This window comes from Calidris pugnax, unplaced genomic scaffold (assembly GCF_001431845.1).
Source record: "Calidris pugnax isolate Ruff unplaced genomic scaffold, ASM143184v1 scaffold50, whole genome shotgun sequence".
Lineage (NCBI taxonomy): Eukaryota > Metazoa > Chordata > Aves > Charadriiformes > Scolopacidae > Calidris > Calidris pugnax.
In genome coordinates, this window is record NW_015090780.1 from 1508057 (window position 1) to 1523834 (window position 15778).

The following is a 15778-nucleotide window of genomic DNA, read 5'->3' on the forward strand; positions in this document are numbered from 1 at the left end:
ATCTTCCCCCGTCCTGAGATTTGAAATCCTGTTTTATTTTTCCAGTTCTCTGCTCTATTATTAGGGATCAACACGAGCCTAACTAGCTGCCAGGGAAGGAACGGCTTTGTTCGGCAGGGAAGGGGGAAAGCTACTGTCTGGACTGAGCAGTAAGTGAAATGCTGCAAAGCTGGCATTGTGAACCCCTTCTTTGCAAAGACGGGGCACCCACTGCTTCGCCTTCTGCATCTGCATCGAAAAATGAGGCGCGGGCCGAGAGCAGCCCAGCTCTCTTACCTTGCTGACGTGTTCAGCCATGGTGTGGTAATTCAGCCCAGCTTTGGACTTGAACTGTTTTTTGCAGTGCTGACACTTCAAGGCATCCTGCAGCTGAAGGAATTAGAGGGAAGTCACCGCGGAGGCCACGCGTCACCGTTCGCTTTTCCACTGGCTGCTGCTCATCCATCACCCCCACGGGCAGCCGTGGCTGCAGCTGTACCCAGCGGTGGGATCCAAGCAGGCAACACAGAGTCCCTGTCCCCCATCCCAACCCCAGCCTGCAGCTCAGAGCTTTCTCTCTGCTGTCCTGGATATTGTTATCAAACCCACATGCCCAATTTTTGGAAAATATTCCATTTTGGATGTAGATTCAAAGCCCCACTGGCTGGAAACATCTGGACCTGGTGTCTCAGTCTTCCTGTTAAAGGGTTAGGAAAGAGGAGAAGCTTTGATCTACCAACATGTTAGCGGGCTGTGCTCTGCAGCCCTATTAACTCTGACAGATGCTGGCGTACGATACGCTTTCTGGGCGCCTGGGCTGTTTGGAATTAAGAGGCTGCTGGACACGATCAGAGCAGAAGACTTCCCGGTTCATACCGCTCTGCTGTTTGACCCGACTTGGCCTCCTGAGTGACTGAGGGGATGCATTAAATGCACACACCGAGGTACAAGGGGAACCTGCAAAGTGAGTAAGCAAATTGTGACTTGCTGGGGCAGGTACCAGAGTTTATTGACTGAGGAGGTGAACGCTCTGGGAACCAAGAGACAGGATGTCTCAACAGGGAGCCGGTGCCTGGATGGCTGCGGCCGTTCCTGCTCCTCCTGCCTGGCTGGTGCTCCACCTTCACCACTTCCCCTTCCATCAAGCCTGGACTAGAAGCTGGAGAGGGAATGAGGATGGAGCTGCAAATCCTTCCTCATCCTGGAGCTCTGGGGAAACGAAGAATAAACTCACTGCAGGCAGTTGGGATTGTCTCACTTGTACCAGAACTTGTTCCAGAACCCAAGCACTTCACCCTAACAAGGTGGATGCTAAAAGCTTGAATCATCAGACACCAACATCAGCCAATTTGGGGTTTACTCCTCCGGTCAACACTGAAGAACACGCAACGTCCATATTCTAACAAGCCCTCTCACCTGGGATGCCAGGAGGATATACCTGCCCTCCTCTTCAGGCCCAAGCACATTGCAACCATCCCCAGCCCTTATTTCCTTTCCAATACCAAAGGAAACAGACTGCTCAATGACAAGCAAGGAATGGAGAAACCAATTTCTGTTGCTTTATAAGAGTTTTGGGAGCCTGCACATCTGTTTTCCCATTGTCCAGCTAAGAAATACTTCAGTCATTAAAGCAGAGAGCAAGCTCAGAAGGTGCCTGCACCCCAGGGTCACTTCTGATGGGGAAATATAGTGGCTACAGCAGCGGGACCTCGCCAAGGATGGGCCACAAGCTCATCTCGGAGATGAAATGCTGAGATGATTCACGTACCCTGAGCGTGGGGACTGAACTCCCTGGGCCTCAGGCTGCTCTGTAGGGATGCTGCAAAGCAGCCCAGCTCCTGGTGTGGCACGGCCAGCACTAGCAAGGACCCCTCCTGGGGAAGGGTCACAAGAGCGGGAGGTGACCTCCTCTTGGGCTAGAGCCCCGATTCCTGGGCTGAACTTCCACTGGCTTATTTATAGTGGAGAAGAGAGCCCTGGCTGCTCCAGCAGAGCCCTGCTCAGTGGGCTACTGGCCACTGTGCAGCCTGCGTGGAGCCTGCCTGGCCTGGGACACGCTCCAAAGCACAGGAGATATGAGCAGTGACGGCCAAGATCCCCGCTCCGCTGAGGCCAGGAGGACGTCAGAGGAGGCAGGATTCTGCCCCGCATGGATGTAGTAGAGGGTTTGAAAGGGAGAGTAGCCTCCCACTGCTGTATAAATAGTGAGGCGAAGGCTGAGGAGGCATTTACAGAAAATGAATGTGGAATCAAAGCCCAGCCACATATTTTCAAAGCGGGAGGCATCGATCCCACGTTGGCTTTCTGTGGCGATGGCTCCGCACCGCGCCAGGTGACGGATGAAGACGTAATCCTGTGCTCTGATGGATGGCAGCGTGGCAGAGAGACAATTCTTCACTGCACCATTACCCAACTCCCGCGTCTTGACAGCCTGCCTGAGCACATCCACGCTCGGTGTCTCCCCGAGACGTGCTCTCATTCAACCACAATTTATTTGGCCTGCTGCAAGGCATGGGCACACAGCGAAATCCAACAGCCAGGACTCCGGAGGAGGCCAGATTAGAAACAACCCCATCTCTTCAGCCTTATAACTATTCGTTTAGCTACTAGAAATACCCAACTCTGCTGGAAACACTGGGGCAAGGGGCCCAGACCACAAAGGGATTCAGAATTGCTAAGAATTAGGTGTCCAAAACCCTCCGAATCGGTGCGAGGCTGCCAGCTCTCTGAAGATGACTAACAAGTGGTCTATCAAACCGGCTTTAGGAGGGCCAATATGCATTTATGAGTGACACGGGTACACGTCCATTCCCCTCCAAAATCCGTATGCGTGTGACTGAATAAAGCAAATCCTTACTTTCTGGCAGACGTCCATGTGCTTTTTGAGCCCCACAACAGTTTTCCTGGTGATAACGCTGCAGGTTGGACAGGAGACTTCTCCCTTCTCGCTGATCTCTCGCTGCCACTGGTCCTCAGGGTTTGCTGGTGAGGAAGAGGAGGGAGGTGTTACACCCAGCTGCAGACAGCAACCTGCCCGGGCTGCTCAGCGGACGACGGCCCTGTCATAAGCTTTGGTTTGCTACGGTGAAAAGCACTCAGCTGGGAAAAGTTCCTGATGTTAAAACAAGAGAAATACTCTCTCGGGGATGGCCCAAGCCAGGCACAAACCACTCAGAGCTCTGCCTGCCCCACGCCTCCTGCAGCTGCCTGAGCAAACTGGGTCCCTGGGCCACTTTACGTGGAGTTACCCCACCTCTTGGTGCTTCATGGGGAAAAGGGGGTTCCCCTTTCCAACCCCGCTGGTATCCTGCACACTAAGAGTTAAACCACGATGGTGCCCTCAGCCATTTCATCTTGCCCCCGCGTGGAATAACTGCCCCCTGCCAAACCAAAACAATTAGCGGGAGTGAAACAAAGGTGAGCGAGCGTCTAGGCTCCATCCGGACGTGTGCCTGGAAAGCTTCCCTGGCACTCCTCTTCCCGGCAGACACACAGGCAGCCACAGGAGTGCTAGCTTCCAGGCATCTGTTTATTTGAATGGCTGCGACCGGCTTGAAAAACACCCGAAATAAGAAATACGTGGGGCCAAAAACCTGCTCCCAGGTCCAGAGTTCATGCCGTGTTCTCAGCAGAACAGCGCTGGGCTTCCAGCAAGGGAAGCTCAGTCTGAATAAAATCCGCCAAGTCTGTTTATTTGGATGCTTTTGCGCGGCTGTGAGATCAGAGAGTGGTTTATTTGAATTTGAAAGCAGTGTAAGGCGTTGCAGCTGTGTTTATCTTGCACATCCTGCATTCCTCCTGCTGTCAGAGCTCCCGAGGAAAGGCAGCAACCTGTGCTGGGGTGTAGGCTGCACCTCGGAGGAGAGATAATTACACCCAGAGTTATGCACTGGCGTCGTTCACGGAGATGGTGTTAGAAAAACGCCATCATCCCAGACACTGACCCAAACTGCGGTTACGCTGAAGCCAGGTGGAACCAGAATTTGGCTACCATGTCCCCACACTCACAGCAGTCTGCCCTGGCAGTGAAATGAAGGTAGGGTACCGTTTTTGGGATGTCAATTGTGGCTACACCAGTGTTTTTGGAGCAGTGGCTGTTGCCACGTGTGATAAACCTCAAAAGGACAGGAGCTGCGTGCTCCTACTTTTGATTTTGGGCTGCTTTTGCTCACAAATCTACTAGAAAACTCACCCAGCCAACAGCCCGCGGGGCCAGGAGGAGTGTGGGGACCACTAGCTGTGGGTGAAGGTGGAGACCATGATGTGGTGTGAAGGTGGGGACTGGGGTGGCTTGGAACAGAGCACGGGACTGAGCTGATGCTCAGCTAAGCTACAAGCAGAGCTTCTGCCTGTGCTTTGCCTCCAGCAGCCTCACCTGCCGGTGGATGCGCAGCCGTTTCCTTCTTCACACCAGCTCCTGGGGGTTTCTTTTTCAGCTCCTCCGTGTTGGTGCTCCCCTCCAGCTTCTTGGCTCGATGGGCTTTTGCTTTGTCCTCTGCTTTGACGAGACCTGTAGAGGAATGGGATTTTTATTCAGTACTTGCTTTAATACCCTCAGACCAACTTAGGAGACCATGATGTGGCGTGAAGGTGGGGACTGTGGTGGCTCGGAGCAGAGCACGGGACTGAGCTGATGCTCAGCTAAGCTACAAGCAGAGCTTCTGCCTGTGCTTTGCCTCCAGCAGCCTCACCTGCCGGTGGATGCGCAGCCGTTTCCTTCTTCACACCAGCTCCTGGGGGTTTCTTTTTCAGCTCCTCCGTGTTGGTGCTCCCCTCCAGCTTCTTGGCTCGATGGGCTTTTGCTTTGTCCTCTGCTTTGACGAGACCTGTAGAGGAATGGGATTTTTATTCAGTACTTGCTTTAATACCCTCAGACCAACTTGCATTTAGCAGGTAAAAAGTCTCTACCTCTGACCTGAGTTGGCTGTGGATCTGCCAAGGCTGTATATGTAGGATCAAGTCCGTAATTATGACAAGCAATATCATAACAGCTTGTGGTATTTTGTAAACAGAATAATTTCCCCCAACCCAGACAGTTTCTGAACTAGAGAAACACCACAGCAAAGCCCCTGTAGAGGAATGGGATTTTTATTCAGTACTTGCTTTAATACCCTCAGACCAACTTAGCAGGTAAAAAGTCTCTACCTCTGACCCGACTTGGCTGTGGATCTGCCAAGGCTGTATATGTAGGATCAAGTCCGTAATTATGACAAGCAATATCATAACAGCTTGTGGTATTTTGTAAACAGAATAATTTCCCCCAACCCAGACAGTTTCTGAACTAGAGAAACACCACAGCAAAGCGAGTTAAGGGTGCTTCTAGCAAGGCAGACTGCGGGGAAGACAGGCTGGGGAGGAGGCAAAAGGCGGGTAGGGTGCTTCTAGCAAGGCAGACTGTGGGGAAGACAGGCTGGGGAGGAGGCAAAAGGGCATTTTTCAAGAAATTAAAAGGGGAAATCGGAGCAGCAAATTCAGGATGGAAAAGTGATGGTCCTGCTGATGAACTCACACTGGAAATGCTGTCTAACTGCTTAGTCCAAGGAACTGGGGACCCTCTCAGAAAGCAGAGCAATTTCTGGGATCTCATACCAGATCCCACAGGACTTTTTGTCCTTGGACATGTAGACAATTGTCACAATAAACATAGGTCTCTCCTGGTCCCGCTGGGTGCTGGAAAGGGTCAGGAACAAACAGGAGAGGAAGGGTGACGGGGCGACAGGCACACGGGGAAGAGGAAACCTGGCGCAGCCCCCCTGGGTCGTTGGTGACTGTCCCCAAGCCTGCCTGGGAAGTGGAGAGGAACTCAAATGCAGGGCTCTCAGCCAGCATCTCCCGAGTGCATCCACCTTGTCTGTGCCTCATCCCTACAAGGGCAAAGCCTGTGCTTCCCATTCAGCCTGCTCAAGCCATCCCTGCCAGCCAGGGAAGCATCCTCCCTGTGCCGAGCAGGGCCGAGCGGGCAGGAGGAGCCTCAGCACATGCTGAGGACATGCCAGCAGCAGCAGCACTGCCCGATTCCCCTCTGCTGCACAGAATCCCTCGGCAGATCAAACACAACTTCCAGAAGATGCTTTGGAAAGGCTGGTGAAGAGAGAAGGGAGGCTCCCCCCTGGGTCCAGCCCTCCAAATCCCTGTGCCTGCGCTTCCACAGAAGGTGCTGGAGGCAACACGGTGAGTGCCAGGGTCAGATCCGCACCCACCCGGCAAAGGTCCACGTGTCCCTGAATTTGTGGGTCATGGCTCTTGCAAACCCAGGGTCTGAATGGAGACAGCACCCCACGACAGGCTGGTGGCACCCTTGTCCTTGGGGAGCGAACTGCCGTGTTGAACCCGGGGGATGCTGGCAAACACCTGCCCCATCTTCACGCTCCATTGGAGGCAGTGGGTCACAGAGGGGACCAGCTTATTCTTGAGGAACCCACAGCAGACTTTTCAGTCTATGGCAGTACCTCTGTGGGGAAGTTAAGTGAAACAACCCCAGACTTCCCAGGAACCAGGGGACAGGAAATCACAGAGGCCGCATCCAACCTGCTCTTTGGTAAGTGTTTAATTCCTTCAAAGCCATTAGTGCCTCTCCCCTGAGTGCCTCTTGTACTGGAAGGTGCTGCCTCCTGCAGTGCCTGGAAATCCACTTTTTATTTCCCTGGTTGAACAAATTTCACGGCCAGCCCGAATCCAGCTGCTCTCGTGCCAGGGATGCTCCAGGGTTCCTCCCTCCTCTCCAGCCCAGCCAGGTGTACTTAGGGAGCATGACCACCGTCCCACTCGCTCTCACTTAGTCACGCTGAGACAGCCAACTCCTGAGCCTCCTCTCAGAAAACATCCCAGTAACACGTCTCTTCCCCCTGGAATTCATCTTGCACGTGGGCGACCAGCACTGGAGACAATGTCGGAGGGACGGATGCGTCACCCAGCCTTTCCACGCAGCAGAAATCCTTCTCGACGCCATTGGAAACGCTGTGACGTCCCAGCACAGTGGGATGATGATGAGATGATGTTTCTCACGTCTCACTTGTGTCAGCAGCTCGTTACCCTTGTGTTGGAGTTGGACATACCCAGATCCTTTCCTCTCTTCCCTCATTTCCCAACGCCAGGACCCCACACAGAGCAGACAGGGTTGTTATCAGTGCCAGCTCTGCTGCTGCCCTTCATCTCCCCTATGATGCTCTTTACCAGCTCCTCCAGTGTGATATCCCCAGGCTCCAGGTGGTCATGTATCTCCACCACAGGGAAGGTTCTTGGGGAAGGGGCTTTCCCAAAATGCCCCAGGGGGAAGCTATAACCCTACAGCTACCCCACACAGAGCAGACAGGGTTGTTATCAGTGCCAGCTCTGCTGCTGCCCTTCATCTCCCCTATGATGCTCTTTACCAGCTCCTCCAGTGTGATATCCCCAGGCTCCAGGTGGTCCTGTATCTGCGCCACAGGGAAGGCTCTTTGGGAAGGGGCTTCCCCAAATTGCCCCAGGGGGAAGCTATAACCCTACAGCCAACCAGAGTGTTCCCCATATTACCTTTCAGTCCAAACGTCCCCGAGATGGACGGCTGCTCCCCGGTAAATTTCTTAGGAGTTTTCTGTTTCCTTCCTGACTCAAAAGAGAGAAACAGAGAGAGAGATTTGGTCAAATAACTGTACTGCCAGGGGGGCTTCAGCAGTCCCAGGGCATGGGGTGGGCACACACTCCATGTCAGCAGTGGATCACCTTGAGGAGGCCTTTACCACTGTGAAATACAGGGGCTGTCAAAGGAAGCACCCACCCCCCTGGTCACAGGATGCTGCTTCCCACCCCACAAAACCAGGAGAAATAATGGTATCCGGGGCTAATTCAAGGAGTGGAAGTGGGGGCTGTATCTAGGGCCAAAAGCCACGTGGCTCCCAGCAGAGTCCGTAATTATGACAAGCAATATCATAACAGCTTGTGGTATTTTGTAAACAGAATAATTTCCCCCAACCCAGACAGTTTCTGAACTAGAGAAACACCACAGCAAAGCGAGTTAAGGGTGCTTCTAGCAAGGCAGACTGCGGGGAAGACAGGCTGGGGAGGAGGCAAAAGGGCATTTTTCAAGAAATTAAAAGGGGAAATCGGAGCAGCAAATTCAGGATGGAAAAGTGATGGTCCTGCTGATGAACTCACACTGGAAATGCTGTCTAACTGCTTAGTCCAAGGAACTGGGGTCCCTCTCAGGAAAAAGGGCAAATTCTGGGATCTCATACCAGATCCCACAGGACTTTTTGTCCTTGGACATGTAGACAATTGTCACAATAAACAGGTCTCTCCTGGTCCCGCTGGGTGCTGGAAAGGGTCAGGAACAAACAGGAGAGGAAGGGTGACGGGGCGACAGGCACACGGGGAAGAGGAAACCTGGCGCAGCCCCCCTGGGTCGTTGGTGACTGTCCCCAGGCCTGCCTGGGAAGAGGAGAGGAACTCAAATGCAGGGCTCTCAGCCAGCATCTCCCGAGTGCATCCACCTTGTCTGTGCCTCATCCCTACACGGGCAAAGCCTGTGCTTCCCGTTCAGCCTGCTCAAGCCATCCCTGCCAGCCAGGGAAGCATCCTCCCTGTGCCGAGCAGGGCCGAGCGGGCAGGAGGAGCCTCAGCACATGCTGAGGACATGCCAGCAGCAGCAGCACTGCCCGATTCCCCTCTGCTGCACAGAATCCCTCGGCAGATCAAACACAACTTCCAGAAGATGCTTTGGAAAGGCTGGTGAAGAGAGAAGGGAGGCTCCCCCCTGGGTCCAGCCCTCCAAATCCCTGTGCCTGCGCTTCCACAGAAGGTGCTGGAGGCAACACGGTGAGTGCCAGGGTCAGATCCGCACCCACCCGGCAAAGGTCCACGTGTCCCTGAATTTGTGGGTCATGGCTCTTGCAAACCCAGGGTCTGAATGGAGACAGCACCCCACGACAGGCTGGTGGCACCCTTGTCCTTGGGGAGCGAACTGCCGTGTTGAACCCGGGGGATGCTGGCAAACACCTGCCCCATCTTCACGCTCCATTGGAGGCAGTGGGTCACAGAGGGGACCAGCTTATTCTTGAGGAACCCACAGCAGACTTTTCAGTCTATGGCAGTACCTCTGTGGGGAAGTTAAGTGAAACAACCCCAGACTTCCCAGGAACCAGGGGACAGGAAATCACAGAGGCCGCATCCAACCTGCTCTTTGGTAAGTGTTTAATTCCTTCAAAGCCATTAGTGCCTCTCCCCTGAGTGCCTCTTGTACTGGAAGGTGCTGCCTCCTGCAGTGCCTGGAAATCCACTTTTTATTTCCCTGGTTGAACAAATTTCACGGCCAGCCCGAATCCAGCTGCTCTCGTGCCAGGGATGCTCCAGGGTTCCTCCCTCCTCTCCAGCCCAGCCAGGTGTACTTAGGGAGCATGACCACCGTCCCACTCGCTCTCACTTAGTCACGCTGAGACAGCCAACTCCTGAGCCTCCTCTCAGAAAACATCCCAGTAACACGTCTCTTCCCCCTGGAATTCATCTTCTTGCACGTGGGCGACCAGCACTGGAGACAATGTTGGAGGGATGGATGTGTCACCCAGCCTTTCCACGCAGCAGAAATCCTTCTCGACGCCATTGGAAACGCTGTGACGTCCCAGCACAGTGGGATGATGATGAGATGATGTTTCTCACGTCTCACTTGTGTCAGCAGCTCGTTACCCTTGTGTTGGAGTTGGACATACCCAGATCCTTTCCTCTCTTCCCTCATTTCCCAACGCCAGGACCCCACACAGAGCAGACAGGGTTGTTATCAGTGCCAGCTCTGCTGCTGCCCTTCATCCCCTCTACGACGCTCTTTATCAGCTCCTCCAGTGTGACATCCCCAGGCTCCAGGTGGTCATGTATCTGCACCACAGGGAAGGCTCTTGGGGAAGGGGCTTCCCCAAATTGCCCCAGGGGGAAGCTATAACCCTACAGCCAACCAGAGTGTTCCCCATATTACCTTTCAGTCCAAACGTCCCCGAGATGGACGGCTGCTCCCCGGTAAATTTCTTAGGAGTTTTCTGTTTCCTTCCTGACTCAAAAGAGAGAAACAGAGAGAGAGATTTGGTCAAATAACTGTACTGCCAGGGGGGCTTCAGCAGTCCCAGGGCATGGGGTGGGCACACACTCCATGTCAGCAGTGGATCACCTTGAAGAGGCCTTTACCACTGTGAAATAAAGGGGCTGCCAAAGGAAGCACCCACCCCCCGGTCACAGGATGCTGCTTCCCACCCCACAAAACCAGGAGAAATAATGGTATCCGGGGCTAATTCAAGGAGTGGAAGTGGGGGCTGTATCTAGGGCCAAAAGCCACGTGGCTCCCAGCAGCCTCAGCAGCCGGAGTGGCTGGTGGTGGTTCACTGGTGCTGCAAGCAGTGTAAATCCATGCCATGACAGGGACAACCATCCTTGCCAGCCCTGCAGCGGTAACGGGCAGAATGAGCCTCCTTACCCTGTCCCAATACTTCAGGAAAATGGCTTTGCCAGAACCATCCTGGTTTAAACTGCCACAGTCAAGTGAGGGCAGACAGGCTGACACAGCAGCTCGCTATGCTGCGGGGAATTCAATCTGTTTCCAATCCTATATCCTATAGAAATACTCCCACCACAGCTACAACCAGATTGTAACTCCCCGTGGAACTCACTGCTGCAAGAAACTGGGGGGGGGTTCAAATTATCATGATGCTGAAACAAGGCTTGGGTACGTTCAGAGAGACACTTGCAGCAGCGTGGGCTGGAGCAGAGCCCCTTCCCACGGGACACCCCTCTCTGGGCTCCTGAACCAGCGTAACCCCGGGCTCTCATCTTACTGTGCTTCATCCTCTCGGGGTCTTCCTCCTGCAGGGAGGCCTGGCTGCCCCCCTGCTGCACGGTGTCCTTGCCACTGGAGGATTTTGCCGTGGGGGTGGCGGCTGCCATGGCCTCGGCCGCTGCGATCTGAAACTCCTTGCTCTCCCGGCTCTCCGCCGGGCACTCGCCGTTCTCGGCGTGGTCCTGGGCCACGGCTTTTTCCGTCTTTGCCTGTTTGGGATGGATGGTGGGGCAAGCTGAACTCTCAGCAGCTCTAGGGCAAAGCACAGAGGGCTTGTTTAAAGAGGGGTTGTTAGACAAATGTCCTGACACCTCTCCCCCCTCGCCAGCCCAGATGATGGGAATGGAGGCAGGCACGTTCCCCTTCTCCCAGCCATCCCTACGCCGCCACTACCACACAGCCCAGCCACAGCCTGATACCTTTTCTTGCCACTACTCTTCCCAATGGCCTTTGGCACTTTGTTTTCCGCTTTGCTGGTTGGCACTGGCCGGTCCAAGTGATTCCAGAGCCGATGCTTTTCGAGCTGGGTTTTGGAGGTGAAGGCAGCTTCGCAGTACGAGCACGAATACGTCAGCTTCTCTGAGATCGCACCCTGTGTGGGGGTAGAGAGGTGAGCACGGGCATCAGACCATACAAGGGAAAGGCTTTTTTTTGATGCAGGCACAAACACAAATCATGTGTAATCCCCTTCTGCCCCTCCAAACAGTTAGGAACGGTCTGTGATCCCCCTAGACTAGTTCTCACACTGAACTGAAGGGACACCAGTCCCTCTCATACACACCTCCCAAACTGCCCCTGGCCCATCTGTGCCCTCTCCATTTTAATCTCACATTTTCTCGTGGGATTTAAGGCCCAAGAGGGGCTTTACCCTGTAGATGGCAATGCAAGAGCTGGCCACAGGAAAGGACAGACAGCCCTCTGGTCTCCTTACCCCTTGGCAGCGCTGATAGTGGTACTTCAAGCCATAGATGCTGGGGAACTCCAGCCAGCAGCCTGAATTGGGACATTTCACCCTGGAGTGGGCTTTGAATTCGTCCTTCCACTGGTTCATCAGGGGGAGCTGGCAACAGGAGAGACAAGAGACATAGCTAAGTGAAGAGCATCTCATGTCCAGGTGCCAGTGCATCCTGAGGGGTTGGGGGTGGGCACAGGGGACCTCTGATCATTCCTGTCCACCCCTTCCCACCGCGCAGCTGCAAAGTGGACCCCAGGGCTGTGTTTCAGCACACTATTATTCTGCAAGATGTGCTGGGATGGATGCCTCTACAGGCTAAGGATTCCTCCCGAGACTTTACCTTGCTGTGCCTCCCAGAGCACACACATGCTCCCAGCCAGGCTGGGCAATAAATCAGGCCAGAAATCGCCCGGGTGATTTAACCACCCCACATTTCATCTAGTCAGTAAATCACCCCATGCCCCTGCTCTCGTGACAAACTGCTCTGTGTGTTGTCCATGCCACTGTGCTGGAATTAAAGTGCACAACTCTGCGGGGAATAAATCACCCCCTCACCAGCGCTGCCGGATCATTAGCCAAACCTGACGTGGCTGCAAGAGAATCCAGCTCATCTGGGAACAGCCCCGGGAAGGGGAGGCTGGAGGGGGGTACTGTTCCCCACCAGGGTTTTGGAGGATGCTGGATGCTAGCATGGAGGGGATTCAGGGACCAAGATCTTCCCGATCCCAAGACAAAGCTGCTCTGAAGATTAAACCACCAGGAAGGCAGGTGGAATGGGGCTGGCTGGAGTGCTCGGCGCGGCAAGATGTGGAGGGCAAGTCAAAAGGAGCAAGGCAGGGAGGGGATGGGGGGTCAGAGAGCACGGGGTCTTACAGGGATGTCTTTCAGTGCCTGGTTCTCAGCCTTGGGTCGTCCTTTCTTTCTGCCTTCGGTTTTGTCACTGGTTGCATTTCCTGCGAAGAGATGCAGCACATGTCTGACTCTGCTCAGCCAGCCGCGCCGGAGGAACCGCTGTCCCAACAATCCCACTGCCCAGCTGGTTCCCTTGCTCTGCTTGGGGTCCACCTTGGGTCTGGGCTGCCCAGGCAAAGCCAGAGGTTCCCCTTTGGGAGGTAATTCCAGCTCCCTGCACATCAGTGCCCAGCCCCTACGCTTGCAGACACCTGCCTGGGAGATGGCTGCTTCTCCTGGTGTTTGCTGACCCCTCTCCTTCCATTTACACAAAGGAGTTTCAGCACAGCCAAGGCTTGCTTTGGAAAACCATCCTTTCATTTGGGTTGGAAGAAATCCTTCAACAACTATGCTACTTAGCAAAAGAAATCTGTGTCCAGGTCAGCACGCTGGGCCCTGGGCAGGTTGTCGCGGACAGAAAAGCTCCATCCCCTTCTCCTGCATCCCAGTGTGGCTGAGCAGCCCCAGGGCTGGAGGACACTAGCCCAGGGGATGTGACAAGCACATGAAGAGCAGCAGGGATGGGGATGGCTCCAGACCAGACACTTTGGCTCACAACGACCCCAAACTCCTTGATTTCATACCCAAAATGGATTAAGCAAAGCAGTACAAACATCCCAACTTTCACCAGGGTTTGCACGCAGGGGCTGAGGGCAGTTCAAATCAATCCACTTTCACATCCAACTTTTAATCTCTCCAAGCAGGAACAGAGCACCCTGGTCACCTCACAGGTCTGGGGAGCCTTGCGAGATCCCTCTTCCTTCACCCAGGGCTGTCCCCCCCTGGCTCTGAGCTCCTGGAAAGCCTTAGGCTGCATTTTGAGGACTAAACTGTAACATTAAGTGATGCTGAGGGTCAGTGTAACCCAAAGATGAGCTGGACAGACACAAGTGGGAAATGTGATGTCCAGAAAGCTCAGGCTGAGATCTGGGAGGGCTTAATCAATAAACTGGGAATAAAAGCCATTTGCTATGAGAACAGAAACAAGCCAAAAAGCATCCCTGAGAAGGAAACCCCAGAACAGCTGGGAAAGGATAAATAAGATTAAAAAAAAAACTAAACTCAACCTGTAAAACACTCTTGTCTGGTGAAAATCAGGGAAGATTTTCCCAGATCAGCTGGAAGCTGAGCCGGCAATCCCTCCAGCTCCTGAGAAACCAGAGCTCAGCTCCAAGCCTGGCACTGGCTGGACTCGGAAGCCAATCCAGGATTTTTTTTGGAATAAGGGAGAGAGATCAAACGGAAAGCCAACCAGTTACCTACAAGGCACTGCCAAAACCACACACTCTCTCCCTTTTCACACCTTCTGCCCCAGAAGCCAGGGGTAAAACAGCAAACAAGACAGTTGGCTCATTTATTTCCAGTCCCCTGAAGCTATGCCAGCTGGTTTGCTCCACTTTGACACCTGTAAAAGCATCCCTTGGTGATGTAGCATCCTTTGGGAATCCCCTGAGCCCAGAAGGCCTCGTCTGCAGGAGGTGGTGACCTTTATGCTCTATAAAAAGTCCCTAAAATGCCACTTACCCGCTCCCCCACCCTGCCAGGCAGCCTCTAAGCTGTCCTCAAACCACCCTGTTCAGTTTGGACTCCCACCTGCCTGACTCCTGCCCCAAAACACCTCGTGGCCCTCAGGACAGAGGAGGGTTTTGCAAGCACAGCCCCAAACCGTGCTGGTTCTGGAGCAACAGCTCAGGCTTCGTTTCAAAATTCGCAGTGAGTGCCCGAGAAGGATGTCTCTCTGCATTTTGTACTTTCTTCAAAGCTCCTAAGTGCACACTTAGAACAGAGATTTCCTCCACACTCGTGTAAGTGAGGGCCTCACCCTACACATCACACAGAGCTATGTTTCTTGCACATCAATGGGACTCCACGAGCTGGGAGTTTATGAAAAAAACATCAAATTAAACAGGATGTGCAGCAAAAGCTCACAACACGGCAGTCACCTGCTTATTGCTCTCCTTGTTCTCTCTTTCTCTCTTAAACACTTCCAAATATTCCAAATTTGAAATGTTCTATAGCAGCTCCTCCCTGCCCCTCCAGGCAGCCTCGCATGTCTGGGGACATGGCTTGTGCAGAAGCTTGAGTGAAGCTTCCACTCCTCTCCTTTTCACCACTGATGTTTCATGCCGAACACCAGAGCTCCCAGTTTAGCCGCCCCTCATTGCCCTTCGTTGATCAGCTGCTGGCTGGGGACAGCAAGGACAGGGATGGGAAGAGCAGAAAACACATCTCCTCTCCCAACATCCCGCTCCTGGTTACCCACCACCAGCTGGTGCTAAACCCTGACCCTTCCAGGTGCTCACAGGGGACAAGAACCTGTTGGTGCCCACTGTTGTGGCTGGCACCGTGGTTCCATGTTCCTGCAGCAGGTTACCGAGTCAAAAGAGTGGAAACATCATGATCTTTAGAAACAGGGACTGAGGATGGCCTTCCCATGGACATGAAGCTTCTCTGGACCAAGATCTGCCTTGGAAAGGATGCTCCCTGCCCCAACCAGGCTGCTCAATCCGAGGAGGGGCCTCTGTCTCCCCAGTCCACATCAAGCCTAATTCACCCCGATGAAGTGAACCCTGGCAGATATTTCCACCTCCAGCACTTTCCTAGGTCTGGACCAAGATCTGCCTTGGAAAGGATGCTCCCTGCCCCAACCAGGCTGCTCAATCCCAGGAGGGGCCAACAAAGTGACTGCAGGAAAGGCCTCTGTCTCCCCAGTCCACATCAAGCCTAAGTCACCCCGATGAAGTGAACCCTGGCAGATATTTCCACCTCCACCACTTTCCTAGGGAGAGCAATGAAATATCTTCATCACAGAGTGTCCTTCACTCCATCGCTTTCAGTCCACCTAAACCAGAAGGAAGGGCTAAAAAAAAAAAAAGGGGGCTTTTCTACTTTTGAAGGTGCTCATAAAACATGGTGCAGGGAGAAATGCTCTCCCTAATTCACCCCGATGAAGTGAACCCTGGCAGATATTTCCACCTCCAGCACTTTCCTAGGGAGAGCAATGAAATATCTTCATCACGGAGTGTCCTTCACTCCATCGCTTTCAGTCCATCTAAACCAGAAAGACGGGCTAAAAAAAAAAACAAAAAGTGGCTTTTCTA

The 15778-nt window shown here is 53.6% G+C and overlaps 1 protein-coding gene across 1 annotated transcript in view; it reads right to left on the reverse strand.

The window, feature by feature from the left end:
- Positions 1-15778, reverse strand: part of ZNF512B (zinc finger protein 512B) — a 37929-nt gene that overhangs the window by 13439 nt on the left and 8712 nt on the right. Inside the window, exons 2-9 of the mRNA XM_014956389.1 lie at positions 12600-12679; positions 11703-11831; positions 11191-11363; positions 10770-11023; positions 9920-9991; positions 4671-4805; positions 2837-2961; positions 277-369 (exon numbers count right to left, since the gene is read on the reverse strand). Coding sequence (XP_014811875.1) covers positions 277-369; positions 2837-2961; positions 4671-4805; positions 9920-9991; positions 10770-11023; positions 11191-11363; positions 11703-11831; positions 12600-12679 — 1061 coding nt within the window. The remainder of the gene's footprint in view (positions 1-276; positions 370-2836; positions 2962-4670; positions 4806-9919; positions 9992-10769; positions 11024-11190; positions 11364-11702; positions 11832-12599; positions 12680-15778) is intronic.